The sequence below is a fragment of the Malus domestica genome, chromosome 01 (assembly GCF_042453785.1).
Source record: "Malus domestica chromosome 01, GDT2T_hap1".
In the NCBI taxonomy this organism is placed as follows: domain Eukaryota; kingdom Viridiplantae; phylum Streptophyta; class Magnoliopsida; order Rosales; family Rosaceae; genus Malus; species Malus domestica.
The window spans coordinates 14725818-14743966 of NC_091661.1; the positions used below are offsets into that span (position 1 = coordinate 14725818).

The 18149-nt window shown below is 37.3% G+C and overlaps 2 protein-coding genes across 3 annotated transcripts; both read left to right on the plus strand.

Annotated features, from left to right (window-relative positions):
• The first annotated feature begins 4488 nt into the window (after window positions 1–4488).
• Window positions 4489–10070, plus strand: LOC114819688 (uncharacterized). Of its 2 annotated transcripts, none has more exons than XR_011581894.1 (3): window positions 4489–4678; window positions 8317–8418; window positions 9401–10070. XR_011581894.1 is itself a non-coding variant. In XM_070823356.1 (3 exons), the coding sequence occupies exons 1-3, from the start codon at window positions 6836–6838 to the stop codon at window positions 9448–9450; spliced, it is 372 nt and encodes a 123-aa protein (XP_070679457.1). In that variant the 5' UTR covers window positions 6725–6835; the 3' UTR covers window positions 9451–10070. The 2 variants fall into 2 exon arrangements, 1 of the variants encoding a protein (XP_070679457.1); XM_070823356.1 differs by lacking the exon at window positions 4489–4678 and adding an exon at window positions 6725–7055.
• Window positions 10071–12228: 2158 nt separating this feature from the next.
• Window positions 12229–17605, plus strand: LOC103447882 (glycine-rich domain-containing protein 1). The gene is made up of 9 exons (XM_008387127.4): window positions 12229–12432; window positions 12757–12920; window positions 13183–13300; window positions 13390–13644; window positions 14171–14626; window positions 15197–15735; window positions 15925–16123; window positions 16320–16475; window positions 16558–17605. Exons 2-9 carry the CDS (start codon window positions 12763–12765, stop codon window positions 17227–17229), a joined length of 2553 nt encoding a protein of 850 aa, XP_008385349.2. The 5' UTR covers window positions 12229–12432; window positions 12757–12762; the 3' UTR covers window positions 17230–17605.
• Window positions 17606–18149: the final 544 nt, after the last annotated feature.

Below are 18149 nucleotides of genomic sequence, written 5' to 3' on the forward strand. Positions count from 1 at the left end.
TCTCTCTCTCTCTCTCTCTCTCTCATATTTCTATCATTTTCTCTCTCATTTCACATCCTCCATCCACATTAACTTTTTTTCTCTTCTTTCTCCTCACCCCTTTCACCTCTACCAAATCTCTTTCTACTCTCACTCTATAAAAAATATATATTTTATTATTTATTTATTTGATCCCTCCCTCCCTCCCTCACTCCCTTCTTTCACATATTTTTATCATTTTCTCTCTCATTTCACATCCTCCATCCACATTAACTTTTTCTTTTCTTTCTCCTCAGCCCTTTCACCTCTACCAAATCTCCTTCTACTCTCACTCTATGAAAAATATATTTTTAATTTTTGTATTTTATTATTTATTTATTTGATCATTGTTTCGTAATTTTTTTTAGAACAAATTAAGTAATAATATTACAGGACCAAAAACAAAACAAAAAATATTTTTTTCAATTTTATGAACACTAATATTATCACTATTTCTTAAACTAAACACTGACTATATCTTAAACCGAACACCAGTACTATCACTATTTCTTACACTGAACACGAGTATTATCACTATTTCGTAAACTAAACACTGACTATTTATTAAACGAACACTAGTATTATCATTGTTTTGTAAACTAAATACCAACTATTTCTTAAATGGAACACTAAACATTGACTATTTTTTAAACAGAACACTAGTATTATCACTATTTTGTAAACTAAACACTGACTAATTTTTAAAACGAACACTAATTGTGACAACCCGTCCCTAATTCTATGTTTTTACAAATTTTAAAAGCATGATTTTACGAAAATGCCCTAAGAGGCGAGGGTATTGACTTTCGTTGATCAACGTATAGTGAGGTGTATGAATTAATCCTTTAGTATTTTCCTGAAGTACTTGACATTACGGACTCGTAGGTGCAAGCAGAAGAGGATTTAGGGTTACAGTTAAAGTTTTACGAAACTGTAAACCCGAGAAGTACTTTTGTTTAGTCTTTATATATATATATATATATTATAACGTTTATATTTTTATCTTTTAGTTATTTTTAAAGTTGAAGAAAAAGAAAAAAAAATGGTGGAGAGGCTGCCTGATGGCAGCGAAGAAGAGGAGTGGATGAGAGCATGTAGAATCGGGAGAGAGGGTGGATGAATGGGAGAGGAGAGAGTGACCAATCAGAGAATGGGAAAAGGAGGGAAAAGAGGGAGAAGAAACTGAAGGGGAAAACCAGGTTTCCCCTTGACCCTCTTGACCTGACAAGCACCACGGTAAAATTCGATCATTTTTCCAGAAAATCAAAGCAAACCACCACCTAGAAACAATTTCCTAGCCTTCCCTCTTCCATGTCCATCCAAAATTAGAAGGAATTTGGTGGTAATTTTAGGAAGAATGCACCGATGGTGTGTGTAGGTGTATGGCGGCAATCCATAAAACGTGAAGCTAACTCAGCCAATTACCACCACTAGAGCTCTCCCCTAGAACCCAGGAACAAAACCCAGGCAGTGGTGGAGGCGTCGGAACAAGTTTGGAGGTCGAATCGAGCACACCTAAGTATAAGGTTTCCAACGGGTTTTAATGAAATTGAAGCTCTTCCCAGCCAAATTGGCCTTGGTCACAGGTATGAAAGTTACTCTACTTATTGAGATCTTCATTCCTGTAAATTTTGGTAATTTTTGAAAAATGTTGGATTTTCCTACGAGTCGGGGCGGCTAACCGCCACCCGCGGCATCGCATGGCCAAGGGATCTTCGATGTTATTCTTAGGCTAAATTAGATGTCTTGAGTTCATTTTTGGTAATTGTATAACGTAGGTTGATCGTTTAGACCTAAATTTATTAAGATATGTTACTTGGTAAAGATGTGAATCGACGATCCGACCGTTGGATCGTCACCAAAATTTAATATGTTATAGTATGTAATATTTGAGGACCATAGGAACTTACGGATCGGGAATCCGATATATGGATCTTCCCGAATTGGATTTGTAAGTTTATAAAATAAAATGTTAACCGCCACTTGGTTTTGGCAATTAGTGGAGATTTGACTGTTGGATCATATGGGAACTTTAGGATGTTGTTCTAGAAGTATAATGTGTATCTTTGGAAGTAAGGGATCTAAAATCCATGATGCGGATCTTCCGAATCAAACGACGTAGGGATGTGTGTTATGTAAGTTACATATTTTATTGATAAGAATTCTGAGTTGTGATTTGATAATTATTCTAGGTGCCAATCGTTCGTGACGCCTTTATGGTTGTGCTAGGAAATTGTAGCGTGAACTCCAGGTGAGTGGGCTTTTGTTTTCAGTATATGTGTATGCTTGGTATTTTTCCCAGAAAATGCGTTTAAATTGAATTATGTTTTGAAATGCCATGCCTCATGATTTATACTTAGATTATGAATTAGTATAGTATGCATAAATGTGATTTGACGATGTGGAAGCTCAGGTAAGTACCATGTGAGTTGTAGATTGTTTATGTGAATTGATGAGTATGTTGAGATGCATTGAGAACTCATAAACCTGCACCCTGGTGTTAGTGCTCCCGCCCATGGCCAGGGCACAGGCCTTCACGTGATGTTCACCTCCCGCACCGCACGCTCACCTTGGATCCAAGTTAGGTGCACAAGCTTGTTGTACAGATCACTATAGGTGGTTCCGACTCGTAGGTGACCCGCGATTATTTGCACAGTCTTCACGTGATCGTTCGTAGCACTTGAGCGTATGTATTTACATCCAGTCCTATCGTACATACCACTATATGTGGTTCCGACTCGTGTGCAGGTATACTTGATGAGTTATAGGTTTAGCCGTACATGCCACAATAGGTGGATCCGGCTGACATATTACTTTCATTGATTTACTTCACCTGGTCTACTCATTATTGATGCTGAGATATTTGACATGGCATATATATGGATTTTGCTAATTTGAGTATGGTTTCGATATATGTATATATTCTATTTTCTGGGAAATTATACAGGTTTTACGGCGAGGGGTTACTACCTTTAATAACTGAAATGGTTTTTGAAAATCTATGTTTTTGCCCACTCACACTTTCTGTTTTGCGCCCATCCAGGTTTAATTTGCTGAAAGTTCGTATCGACGAGGTTCTTGGCAAATCTCAGGATAGGTGGTTACTTCTGAGGGTATAATCCTTTTCCACTCAACTGTACTTACTTATGCTCCAACGTCAGGTGTGAAGTGGGTTCATTCCTGCTCACCAGTGCACTCTAGTATTTAGGCACTCTTAGGTTCAAATATATTCACATTTTCCACATCATCATACTTTATGGCTTCGTCACCTTCTACGTGTCGGCCAGCACAGCTCGATTCGGAGTCCTAGTGGACATTCCAAATCGGGGTGTGTCACTAGTACTATCACATTTCTCTCAATCAATTTATTTGACTTTTCTTTAATTTATTCAATACAAAAAAAAAAAGAAAAAAAAACAGAAATGAAGATGAGAAAAGCTAAGTGTGCTTTCGTTGGGGGATTCTATTCTAATATTCTCTTTCTATTTCTTTTTCACACAAACTATTAATTATTGTCCATTCCGATTCTGTCACCTATCATTTTGATTAGCAAAGATTATTTTTTTCTCTTGAAATTTCCTATAGCTACTCCACTCAGCCATTATTTTCTTTAAATTCTCTATAATAATTGCTCCACTCAATCTTTATTTCATTTTAAATTCTCTATGATAGATCCACCTAGCCTTTATTTCCTTTTGCATTGCCTATAATTGCGACACTCCGTCTTTATTTCCTTTTCATATAATTGTGGTCACTCAGCCTTATTTCTCTTCAAGTTCACTCTAATTGCTTACAATAAAATTATTTTCTTTAAATTCTCTATAATAATTGCTCCACTCAATCTTTATTTCATTTTAAATTCTCTATGATAGATCCACCTAGCCTTTATTTCCTTTTGCATTGCCTATAATTGCGACACTCGCGATAAAAGAGTTCTGTTTCCGAACAGATTTGTCCATCGGTAATGGAGATCACATTGGTTGGAATATAGGCCGATACGTCTCCGGCTTGTGTTTCAATGACGGGTAAGGCGGTCAAGCTACCTGCACCTGTCTGGTTGCTCCACTCAATCTTTATTTCATTTTAAATTCTCTATGATAGATCCACCTAGCCTTTATTTCCTTTTGCATTGCCTATAATTGCGACACTCCGTCTTTATTTCCTTTCATATAATTGTGGTCACTCAGCCTTATTTCTCTTCAAGTTCACTCTAATTGCTTACAATAAAATAAATACTTACAACATTTTAATACTATATGACATAATTTCCAAGTACAACTAGACTTAGTGATGAAGAAGAAGATATTATCTTTGACTTAGTTATAATTATATTTTTTTACAAAGTATTATATTGGATATACATGCCACGTAGGCAATTGCCATGTCAACGATAGCTTTAGAATTAAGTAGTATTCGAAATACCTTGTATAAATATATTTTCGCTCTCTCATTTGTAGTCGGTTGGATATGTTGTAATAAACACTTTCTCTCTAAAGAATTTTCTGAGCTCTATCTTCTCACACAAGATTGCTTTTCATGGTCTTCCTTCCTGTCAAGATTTATATTTCTGCAATTCACACAAGATAGTTAAGATGGTATCGAGCCAACTATGCTTGCGCGTTGATCTTGGCTGGGGTTTCCGCTGCTCTATTCGGTGAAGGTTTTTGGATTTCTTTTTCTTAAATTTTTAGATTCTTGATTTGTTCAATTTGTTTTGGGAATTTTTTTTTTCCGAATCTCGAAGTCGAGTATGCTTCCATACAATGTGCAATTCATACATGCTAAAGGCCAATACCAAGATAATATGTCGTATTGATTGATTTCTGTATATGGGTTGATGATTTCTTCAAGGCCGATGCCAAAAATCATATAACGATTGATGAATTAAGGTCGATAACCAGTGATTCATCTCTAGTGTTCGTCGATATTGTGAATTTCTTGTGTTTTGGAAGTTTATCTCACATATTTGTATTTGGGTATTTTCTGGGTTATTACTTTGCCTTTTGTGATTTGTATCTTGTGACATCATATCTAATTCTATTAAGCTCGAGAATCTTTTGGGTATGCTGACCATCAAGTTGAATGATGAAAATTTTATCAAGTGGAATTTTCAATTCTGTTATGTTCTTCGTGGATATGATATTTTTGATCACTTTATTGGTGAATCTGTTTGTCCACTAAAGTATGTTCTTTCTCTTACATTAGGAGTTACTACTGAAGTTACTACTGCGTATAAAACATGGGTTAAGGCTGATATGGCTCTTTTGAGTCTTCTTATTGCTACTTTAAGCGACGATGCTATGGAATATGTTGTGGGTTGCAAAACTGCACATGAAGTATGGACTGCTTTGCATGATCGGTATATTTCTGTGTCAAGTGCTAGTGTAAATCATCTGAAAATTGAGTTGCATACTATAGAGAAAGGGAGTGATAATGTTGATAAGTACTTGTTGAGATTGAAAACCAATAAGGATAAGTTGCTTGCTGCTGGTGAGAAAATTACAGATAATGACATTGTTATTACTGCCTTAACTGGTCTTCCAACTGATTTTGATATGATTCATACTGTAATATTAGCTAGAGACACACCCATTTCTCTCAAAGAATTCATGGCACAATTGTTGGGGGTAGAAAAAAGTTTGGAGAATAGGATGCAATATATGGTTCAAAGCATGGCTGCCATGTATGTTAATGGGTCAATTCCAACATCTGCTAGTGCTAATTTGAATATTCATCCTGCCTCTAATGCATCAGGTGTTTCCAGTGGTTCTATCTCTTTATCTCAGTTGCCATCAAACTTTGGTTTTGGTTTTGCTGCTCCTGATTCCTTTAATTCGGGGTCTAGTTCCAATGGTTCTCAGCCTTTTCCACCATTTTCAACTCATAATGCAAATGGTAATCAATTTGGTAATCAGGGGCATAGGTCTTTTGGTAACAATGGCTATCAATCTTTTGGTAATTCTTATGGTAATTCATCTGGCAATAATTTTGGTGGGAATAGTTACAGAGGCAAAGGCAATGGTGGTTATAGGCCTAAGTTCAATGGAAATAGGTCTAGATCTTGGTCTGGTAATACTTCATCTCGACAGCATGTCATTCCAGAATGTCAGATATGTTATAGGAAAGGTCACACTGCTGTCACTTGTTTGTTTCGTAGTGAAAATACTCAAGTTGTTCAAGAAGGTCAGATTTGTGGAAAATGAGGTCATATAGCCATTGACTACAGACATAAGGGTAACTATGCATATCAAGGTGCACCTCCTTCTCATTCTCTGAGTGCCAATTATGCATTTCAAGAGTACTTTTCTCAAGTTTCATATTCTGGTTTTCAGACCTCTCTACAGATGTTTGATCCCTCTGAATATCAAGGTGTCATTTCCAACTCTCTACACGGTCCTCCTGGTTTTCCACCTTCTGTGAATCAAGGCCAGTCCTCTGTTATTTTCATTGATAATCAAGCACATACCATGCAATCTCCTATAACTGCTTTGACTGCCTAAACCCCTTCCAATGATAGTTCATGGATAGTTAACACTGGAGCTTCACATCACATGAGTCCGGATGTCACTATTTTGAACTCAGCAGTTTCATATCAAGGAGATAAAAAAATTGTGGTGGCAATGGTGAAGGTTTGATTGTCAAACATGTTAGCACTACCATGTTACCTAGTTCTTCACATCCTTTGTATCTTAGAAATGTTTTGCATGTTCCTATGCTTATAGTGAATTTACTATTTGTGAAACAATTGTGCAAGGACAACCATAGTTGGTTTATTTGTGATGAGTCTGAGTTCTATGTGCAGGACAAAGCAACATGAATGATTCTTTACCAAGGAAAAAGTAGCAACAATGAGCTGTTTAGAATTCCTATGCATATTTTTCCAAAGCTGCTGACTCAAAGTTCATCTTCTTCCTCTGCATTCTTAGGCAAAGCTGTTACATCTTCAGTGTGGCATCACCGACTGGGGCATCCATCAAATGAAGTTTTGGAGAAAATGCTTAGGAGTTCTGATATTTCTTTTAGTTCTAATGAACATGGTCAGGTTTGTTCTAATTGTTTTAGTGGAAAAATGAGTAGATTGCCTTTTCAAGAGAAGCTAGATAGAATAGAAATTCCATTTCATAAGATCCATAGTGATATTTGGGGTCCTTCACCAGTTATGTCTATTGAAGGCTTCAGATATTATGTGTCGTTTGTAGATGAAGCTATTCAATTTGTATGGCTTTTTCCTTTACCGAATAAATCAGAAGTTTTTGGTACCTTTGTCAAATTTTCTGCTTATGTTGAGAATCAATTTCATACTAAGATAAAAGTTTTGTAATCTGATGGTGGTGGAGAATTTCTAAGTACTGTATTTAAAGATTATCTAGCTAGTAAGGGTATCTTGCCCCTACACTCCACAACAAAATGGTATTGTGGAAAGGAAACATCGCCATATTGTGGAGACTGGTATTACCTTATTAAATGTTGCAAGTATGCCACATAGATTTTGGTATCATGCCATTGCACATGCAGTATTTCTGATCAATTGTATGCCAAGTAGAAATCTTAGTATGGTTTCTCCATTTTAAAAGCTTTTTCACAAATCACCAGATATGGCTTCCTTTAAGATTTTTGGTTCTGTTATATACCCTTACTTCAGGCCATATAACACTCACAAGCTTCAACCCAGGTCTACTCAATGTGTGTTCTTAGGGTACTCTTTTGGTTATAAAGGTGTTGTTTGTTACAACATGTTAACAAGGAAACTGTTAATCTCCAGACATGTTATTCATGATGAGCGTTGTTTTCCATTTGTCAATATTAATTCTGAAGTAAACTTTTCATCTCAAGGATTTGGTCAGCCCTCTAATATTTCTTCCCGACCTGTTATAGTTCATTTGGATGATTTTTCTCTCAGTTAACATGCAGCACAGTCATTTGATCAATCTTAGGGTGCATCCATGAGTCCTCAATTTGATTTTGATGGCTTCCAGTCTCCTTCCACTGTTGATATTGGTTCTAGTTCACAACCTGCTCAAGTGTTTACACAGGATCATCCTATTGGTTCTTCCAGCTCAGTTGCTACTCTTTCCAACACTCCCCACATGTTGCCTGTCCATTCTGACCCACATTTAGCAGTGATGTTGCCTTCTGGTGATAGAGATTTACATGTTACTCAGAGCATTCAAACTAGGCTTCGAACTGGTGCCATTACTTGAAATGATTATTTAGCATTGATAGCTATATTTCCTGAAGTCACGTCTCTTATTTTAGATAAAGATTATTCTTTTTCTGGCGAATTCACTTTTATTGCAGATATCATTGATTCTGCAGAGCCTTCAACTTTTAAGACAGCTTCTCAAATTCCTCAGTGTCATGTAGCTATGCAAGAAGAGTATGATGCCCTTCAAACACAAGGTACATGGACTCTAGTACCTTCTCCACATGATAAAAACATAATTGGTTGTAAGTGGGTATATAAACTGAAGAGAAATCTTGATGGGTCTATTTCTAGATATAAAGCTAGATTAGTTACCCAAGGATTAGTTGCCCAAGGTTTCAGTCAAGAAAAAGGCTTAGAATAAACCGAGACTTTTAGTCCCGTAGTTAGGCACACTACTATAAGAATGCTCTTGGCTTTAGCTACAACACATAAGTGGTCACTTCGACAACTTGATGTAAAAAATGTTTTTTTGCATGGGGAGTTACATGAGGAGGTTTATATGAAACAACCTCCTGGTTTTGTTGATTCCAAATGTCCTACACATGTTTGTAAGCTAGTGAAATCCCTTTATGGCCTTAAACAGGCTCCACGAGCTTGGAATGCCAAGTTTACAAGTTATCTGGCAGTGATTGGTTTTCAGGTTTCTCTTTCAGATTCTAGCTTATTTGTGAAACAAGTTGGGTCTGATGTCATTATATTACTACTCTATGTAGATGATATAATTCTTACCGGCTCCAATCCTGTTTTGATTCAATCTGTTGTTGATGATTTGGGAGGTGTGTTTGATCTTAAAGATATGGGCAAGTTTACCTATTTTCTATGTTTGCAAATGCAGTACAAATCAAATGGGGATCTCTTTGTGCATCAAGAGAAATATGTTAAGGATTTGCTTCACAAAGCTGGAATGGATAATTGCAAACCTTGTGCCACACCTTGTAAACCTCATACCTCTGTGTTTCTTCCTAAGGGTGAAGTCTTGGCATAACCCACACAATATAGGAGTCTTGTGGGAGCATTATAGTACCTTACTTTCACAAGGCTCGACATAACTTTTGCAGTTAATAATGTTTGTCAGTTTATGAATGCTCCTACTGATATACATTTTGGTTTGGTTAAAAGAATTCTTCGCTACTTGCATGGTACAATAAAATGTGGTTTAACATTTACTGTTGGCAGTGGGATTGATATTAAAGGATATAGTGATTCGGATTGGGCTGCAGATGTGAACACCAGGAGATCTATTACAGGATATGTTGTTTATCTTGGTGATAATCATGTTTCCTGGCACTCCAAGAAACAAAGTTCCGTGTCCCGAAGTTCCACTGAAGCTGAATATAAAGCCCTTGCACATGCTGCTGTGGATATAGCTTGGATTCGACTTCTGCTTAAAGATATGTGTGCTACTATTCCTAATCCTCCCCTGTTATTGTGTGATAATTAGTCTGCCATAGCCTTAAGCATGAATCATATTCATCATTCAAGGATCAAGCATTTGGAAACTGACTTTCATTTTGTTCGAGAATGGGTGCAAAAGGGTGATCTTGATGTTCAATATGTGCCTACACAGGATCAAGTGGCTGACATCCTTACAAAAGGACTTCATGGTCTTGATTTTCTCAAACATTGTCACAATCTTAATCTAGCACATTCTGGTTAAAATTGAGGGGGGATATTGGATATACATGCCACGTAGGCAATTGCCATGTCAACGATAGCTTTAGAATTAAGTAGTCTTCGAAATACCTTGTATAAATATATTTTCCCTCTCTCATTTGTAGCCAGTTGGATATGTTGTAATAAACACTTTCTCTCTAAAGGATTTTCTGAGCTCTTTCTTCTCACACAAGATTGCTTTTCATGGTCTTCCTTCCTGTCAAGATTTATATTTCTGCAATTCACACAAGATAGTTAAGATATTATACTATATATATATATATATATATATAATTATGTATGTAATATATTAAGTTATTTAGGTCTTGTGAGATTTCACCTCATGCTTAGGCGGGGTTATCCATGGAACACCTCGCCTACGCCTCCGTACATTGGATCTATCATAAGGGATGTGATTTCAACAAACTATTTTTATTCTATGGCTGGCTTTTGGATTAAATGAATCAAAAGAAAATAAAGGAACATAAATAAATAGAGTTGTGCAGAAATAAAAGAAAATGCATGTCTCACCGTCGTCCATCCCTACGTTGTAAAACACTTCTTACGGCATTAAAAGTGTTCCCTCGTTTTATTTTGGTAGAAAAAGTTCAAGTTATTTTACACTAAATTCATCTAAGCTACAAGGAGGGAAATTCGAACACAGGACCTCAAGTGAATGGTCGAATGTCTTAATCAATTGAGTTACAAATCATTTATCACAAAACTGTTACTAGTACTATCCGATTATTTTTGCTCCCAACAACTGTTTGGTGATGCTCAGTATGATTCTTGAAGTCGTATCCTGGCATATGTTGTACTGCAAGTGTATGGTACTGCAACTCTTCTCTGTTTCGTACTACTAAAAGCAGGGCAAACGGCGTGTAGGGTTTGCATGTTAAGCGTGAGTGATCGGCATCTTTTTCCACATTGTTCATGTGTTTTCGATTTGTCTGTTGCTCCATTTGGGATTACATAAGGATAATACTGGGAAGTAACGTCCATTTGTTTTAGGTCATTCACTTTGTCTTTTGCCTTTCACCTAACAAACAGAGAGAAATAAAGAAAAGCTGTCCCGCTTTAGTAGTTGACAAGTGACTTTCGTTATGTATCGTATACATGATTTGTTTTTCAATTTGAAAATTTGCTAGCTATGAATAATTAGCCAAGTTGTAAACCCTTGAGTGTCTCGTACGTCACATATGCTCACTCATGTTGGATCATATATAGATGTTGGATGCTTACCTCCTTTTTTATTTAAAAGCAAACCAATTGGTGGGTTCGTCATGACACTCCATCAGGGGTTGGAAAGAGTCACAAAGGTATTTCAGCCTTATTCTGACCACTATTGTGTGATTCATCAGTGCCAAGAATCGAATTCAAGACGTGTCGTGTTAGGTGCTGACATAAGTTGGAAAAGATTTGAAGCTTTGGCTATACCTCTTACATTGTGGTCTCAACGATAGATGAAACTAACACAAATTCCAAATAGCATTGTTAAAATTGGATTAAAGAACCCATTGTTTTATCTAATTTATATTGCTCGTGTTGGAAATAAAATATGAAGTATAGAACAAAGAGAGAATAGATAGAGGGACGAGACAAGATTAAAAGGAGAATCAAAGTGTTTTTTCTTCTTATTAGAGTGTTTGTTTATAGGCTTGGAGTTTTAAATATTTTTCCTTTTAACAATAGTATTTTGGGGTGTGATATCCACACACCCCATTATTTCTCACATACCTTTTTAATTTTCGACCGTCGGATCGGATGAATTGAAAAAGATCAACGGACATAAATTATTAAGGGGTGTGTGAGAGAAGTAAAATGGGATGTGTTGATAGCACACCTCTAGTAATTTATATGGTTTGTTTTAAAAACAAGCCTAATAGGATTATTAGTCCCGTTGTACTAGAGTAGTTGAAAGATAGTCCCTGTGATGAAAAAATTAGGATTTAAGTTCCTGTGGTGAAGTCTATTAGGATTTAGAACCAAAATTGAAAGTTTTGTAACTCTCTATTAATTATTAGTACGTGAGCCACACATATAAGGCTAAAACAAAACTCTTCGTTAAATGTTGGGTGTGAAGCTTACATGTGATGCTAATATTATCTTTTTAGCCTTACATGTGAGCCTTATAGGCTAACAATTAACGAATAGTTAGCGAAATTTTCATTTTGGGTCTAAATTTGAACAAACTTCTATCATAGGACATAAATTCTAATTTCTTTAAGGGGCAATTTCCGTTTATCGTATCACTACGAGGCCTATCAATCCAATAAAGCAATGTGTGGCTGGTAATTATCTGAACCATAAAGGTTAATTATGTCATTAAAGCATACTTGTACGAATGATTTTCCTACGTTGTACTGCTACAACTCCCAAGCTCCCTCCTATATTTCTGAGCGATCGATATCCTTCACAGCTTGTAATGGGAAGGCAACCCGAAGCTTCTGGCAATCAGTAAAAGTGCGCGTTAACCATCCGTCATCGGAGAAAATTCAGGCGGCGCAGCCAGCTTTCCGGCGACCTGGTCAAACTTGGATTTCCAATCCATTTCGGTAAATTGCAATCATTCCTTCTCAAATTTTAACTTGAATTGCAATTTACTAGTTGGTAAAGTAGACTACAATTTCGAAGTTTTCTGTTTGGTTGCTGAGAAAATTTGGAAAAGAAAATAGAAATGGATATAGAGACGTTGTCCGTAAGTTTGTGTGCATAAATTGTATGTATGCTTAGTTTTTACAATGGTTATGCGTTGACTCTGTTTTGAGTTCTTGATTACCAAAAATTTTGAAGCTTTTATTGCACTATGAAATCGATATCGAAAAATAGAAGTTGCAGATGTGGAAGGACTGAAAATTTTGGTATGTTTTTGGTTGAAGTTGAAGATGGAGAAGGAACAAGAGATTGAGTGGATCAAAGCTCAGAACATTGGAATAAGCGTAGACCTTGTTGCTGCAGCCAAACAGCAGCTTCAGTTTCTTGCTGCTGTTGATCGGAATCGATATCTCTATGAAGGGCCTGCTCTTGAAAGGGCAATCTATAGGTACAACAAATCCTGCAGATTTTTTGCTTTGTAGCTTTGGTTCAGTTCTTGTGTTTTTGGGTGCTTTAGAGTTTAGATTCTTGGCCATTATTAGATCACATTTCTCGGTTTTGTTTTTTTTAGTTTGAATGGTTTGTGTTCTGGTTTCCTATTGTTTTCAATTCGGGGTTTTTGAAATGTTTGCTTAGTTTGAGCTTATTGGGTTTGCAATCATATACTTTGTCTGGCCATTTGATCTTTATATGTCAAATTGGAATTACAGGTACAATGCTTGTTGGCTCCCGATGCTTGCCAAACATTCAGAGTCCCAGATTTCTGAAGGACCTTTGGTTGTACCTCTTGATTGTGAATGGATTTGGCATTGTCACAGGCTAAATCCAGTATGCTTCTCTGGCTGAACTGTTGTAGTTTTGGTTATCTTTAACCGACAGATTGAATTGCTAAGCTTTGCGCTTTGAATATGTTTCAGGTTCAATACAAGATCGACTGTGAGAAACTTTATGGAAAGATCCTTGACAATTCTAATGTTTTATCGTCTGTTCAAGACTCTTGTAAAAGGCAAACTGAAGAAACTTGGAATAGTCTGTATCCAGAAGAACCATACGACTTAGACTTAAAGAAGGTGTTCTCAGAGGATATATCTGAAAGATCTGCTCGACTTGAAAAAAGCACCAAATATGATCTGGTTTCAGCTGTTAAAAGACAGAGTCCTTTCTTTTACCAGGTAATATGAGATTGTGGCCAATACATTTGTTAATATACTTATTCTAAGTTATCAAGGGGTCCATCTTTGATGACTAATTCAGATTCTAGATCACTTTGTATGCAAGTATTTTTGAGAGTTTGGGGGGTTCCGATATAAGGGAACATTGTTGTATCTATAGGATCATCCAGTGTTATCATTAATTTCTCTTGGACTGTTCTTATATGTTTCCATTATGTGGTTATACAAGGAACTCCGTTTTGAGAACTTTTTGTTTGGAATACTTTCTTCTTTATTATTGGTGTTGTGAGGCCATCCATAGATTTCTATGTGGTTACTGGATCCAAGGACAGTTCATATCATATGCCATTACCCGCTTGCATTTTAGGTTTAGTTGCATAACGTATATACAAACACCTACACCTACACCTACACCCACAAGTAAATATCAGACCTGCCAGAATGGTTCTCCCCTTTAACATTCCATTGTTCTTTTTTCATTTTCTTTGCTTCTTCTGGCTTATGTGTTTTTCTTTATGTTTGGCAGGTATCCAGACCCCACATGAACCATGATCTATTTATCGAAGGGGCTGTGGCTAGATATAAAGGCTTTCTTCATCTAATCAAGAGAAACAGAGAGAAGTCTGTAAAACGTTTCTGTGTTCCGACATACGATGTTGACCTTATCTGGCATACTCACCAATTGCATCCTGTATCTTATTGTAAAGACCTGAATGAACTAATGGGCAAGGTATTGGAGCATGATGACATGGACTCTGACAGAACTAAAGGGAAGAAACTTGATGTTGGGTTTTCTGGAACTACCAAGCAATGGGAAGAGACCTTTGGTATCAGGTATTGGAAGGCAGGAGCAATGCATAGAGGTAGTGCTCCATGTCCTGTTATGACCACTCCTTACAAGTCTAGCATGATGAGCAAGGATGTAGCTGCATCCATCGAGTATCAGAAACTAATTCAGCTTCCAGAGGTTAAATCTGTGGAGGTAGATTTCTTTCAATCAAATGCTTTTTTCCCTTTTATTTTCTTTGCAATAAAGAAATATTATAGAAATGACAGGAAGCGAAGCCCCCAATTTAAACATAGAACTTTTGTTTGGTGAATATAAACATTGAACTTTTGTTCGATGAAAATATAAACATTTAACTTTGTCTACAGCATCTTGCTTGTGGCTTCTCACTTTAATCGTTGACCTCATTAAAGGCAGCTGATGACTTTTGAAGTGCCTTTGTAGGAGTTTAGAAATGTTTCATCATTTCATTCTTCAGATTCATAATGTACGTGTCGAGATTGAATGTTTCTCCTCCAGTGAAAACTTAGAACCAAGATAGTACCTTCAGCAAATGTTGAGCATGCTTTTGAATTCAGACTGTTGATATATAACTAAGCACAACAGCTGGATTTCATTTCTGTTACACCTCAATTATTTTAAGGCAGTGCACATATAAACGAGTTTCTTGTACTCCTATATAATTAGGGACCTATGCTGCCACGTGCCTGAGCAAATTACACAGCTGTTATTTTTCTTAATATGTTTTACTATACCTTTTTCCAGGTCCTTTTGGAGTGTGTGGAAGTTAGAAACTTACCAGAAGGGCACAAAGGAAGTCTCTTTGTCACATTTAGTAAGACCCAAAATGATTATTTCTTTAACGCAAAGCGGAGACTGAGTATTTTGTCCGAGTCTGGAGAGAAACAGGTTGCTTGTTTCCAATGTGAACCTACTGGAGAGCTGGTTTTTGAACTGATATCTCATTCACCTTCCCACTTACCAATGATAAGGACCTATAAAACATTAGGTTCTACTTCACTCTCTCTTCAAGACTTTCTGGTCCCACTCTCTAAATTAGATGCAGAAAAATGGTTGGAGGTAGTGCCAAGTTCTGGAACTGTGAACTCAAAACCAATCTACCTTCGTGTTGCCGTGTCATTTACTATTCCAGCCTTGGCTCAACGCACATTCAACATGGTTCGTTCTCGACCATTGTCCAAAAGTTCTTGCTTTTTACCACTTCCTGGGAAGGTAGTAGATGCCAAGAATTTGACTCATGTGATTGATGAAACTGGTACAAAGCTTATCAGCCTGCAAATGAGGTATCAAAGTATATATTTCTTGAGTTGAGACTTTTCATTTTACATGCTGCATTCAGTTTGGAAGGAAAATTATTCATATGTAGCGTTTAAGTATGTCCAGAACAATATATCCTTCTCAACTTGTGAATGTTTTTGCATTTTATGATTTATTCTGAAGCTCTATGCCGGCCTGGATATTTGTATGTACAGGCATCCTGAAAAGGCAAAGGCAAGGGAAAACACCATTCTTGGGAAAGAGGTGATTGGAATCACCAAGTCTGGAAAAATATCTACTCTTGCAAAGTCTGTTGGGACTGGCTGGACTTTGATGGATTCTCACTGGTCCCTTCATCGTGAAAAGAATTCCAATGGAGATGGCCACCTCTTTGTTCTCCACGGAGAGAAGATGGTATGCATCCATGCTCCAGTCACTTCGCATGTTTCCAAATTACATGATAATTATAGATATTTTAGTTCCCCCCCTGCATACATATACGCAGACGGCCTCTTCAACCAGGAAATGAAGAGGGCTGCTTGTATGCAGTACTAGATCTGTCTCCTAAATGCAGTACTAGATCTGTCTCCTAAATTTATCTTTGGTACAGGTCAAAATATTCCACAGAAGAAAGCTGGACTATGAACCTAAACATTGCGACAAACATAAAAGTGAACAAGATTTCATGACCTTGGTTGAATTCTCTGCTGAAAATCCTTATGGCAAAGCAGTGGCATTGCTTGACCTAAAATCCGGATGTGTCCAGGTACTGTATGATCACTTCCCTAGTTCTCTTGCTTTGTCATACTTCGTAAACAATTCCTTAATCTTACTTCAAAAATGAACAGGTAAAGGAAGAATGGATTCTAGTTCTTGGGATCACGCTGGCTTTTATATTATCTGATATGCTGAAGAAGGAAAGATATGACATTTTTGCTGTTAATGCCAAGGAGATGGGCAGTGTAGCTGAGGAAATTAATGAGAACCATGACTCCCATGAGGGAGTCAAAACAACCAACTTGACCTCTTCAGGAGTAACCGAGGTTGAGCAGAACAATGGTGTGGCTGAAGGACATGCAATGATGCTGAAAAAAAGTGGAGGATGTGGTAGTGGCTGTGGAGATGTAACAAGGAGTGAGGCTTCTGCAGGATGTGGCAGTGATTGCGGTGGAGGATGTGGGAGCATGGTGAAGAGTGGTGGCTGTGGCAGTGGTTGTGGTGGTGGCTGTGGAAGCATGCTGAGGAGTGGGGGCTGCGGTGGATGTGGAGGTAGTGGTGGTTGTGGCGGTGGCTGTGGAAGCATGCTGAAGAGTGGGGGCTGCGGTGGCTGTGGAGGTAGTGGTGGTTGTGGCGGTGGCTGTGGAAGCATGCTGAAGAGTGGTGGCTGCGGTGGCTGTGGTGGTTGTGGTGGTGGATGTGGAAGCCCTTTCAAGAGCAGTGAAAACACTTCTGGTAACTCGTGCGCCGAGGAACACCAAAGGGGAACACCCAGTCATGTGAGTGAGGGAGCAGTTGCTTAACGCCCCCTCCCCTGTTCATACTTGCTGTGTGCCCAGTTTCCATCTGTTGTGTGATCTTATCTACGATAAATAAAGCTTCATCTTTCTGATCCATCAAGCAGCCCCGATTTGCAAATCAATCGATGCAACTGCGTATATAGAACTCGATTCCTCTGAAGTCTTTTCGTTTATGTTTATCGGAACATGTAAATATAATTAAGGTTGAATATCATAATTCAGCCTTGAACTCTCCTCAATTGTATTTGGCATTTACATACCCTTGAATATAATTCAGGTTGAATATATTATAGTATGAAGCTTTTAATGTAATTGTGTTGAATATTGTGGAGCCAAAAAGTGATTCGCCAATAGAAATATCCAAAGCCGCGTTGATCCATTTGTACAAGTGCGTCCTTGCCTCATTCGCCTGCATAGGAACTATTGTCAATTTCTTCTTAGGGAGCATTTTTTTAAATTTTTTTTTTTAAGATTAAGTACGAATAATCAACTTACTTTGGCTCATTTCAAATTAGTTTTAACATTTTCAAACATTTCAAAAAACTTATTGTTTTGAAAATTGAACATCTGTTAAGTCATCATTGTTAAGTGATGATATTATTAGCGTTCAATGATTTTGTGGATCATAGTAGCCATCTTTAGTACTTATAAGATAACTTCACTCTCGGTCACACAAAAAATATAGGAAGAATTGTAGTACAAGTTTTAATTAAGGCTATTTTTGTCACAGCCTATCCCGAATTATTTTATCGTCAGTGTGAAATGTCTATTTTGCCCTTGGACGTTGAGGTGTGTTATGTGTGACATGCTTTTAGAGGTGGACCAATATATTAAGTTCCTAAGTTTTTGGACCCAATTAGAACTTAAACTTTTGTTTGTTTTGGTTGGTAGCCCAAACTAGGACCACACACTCACACCCAATC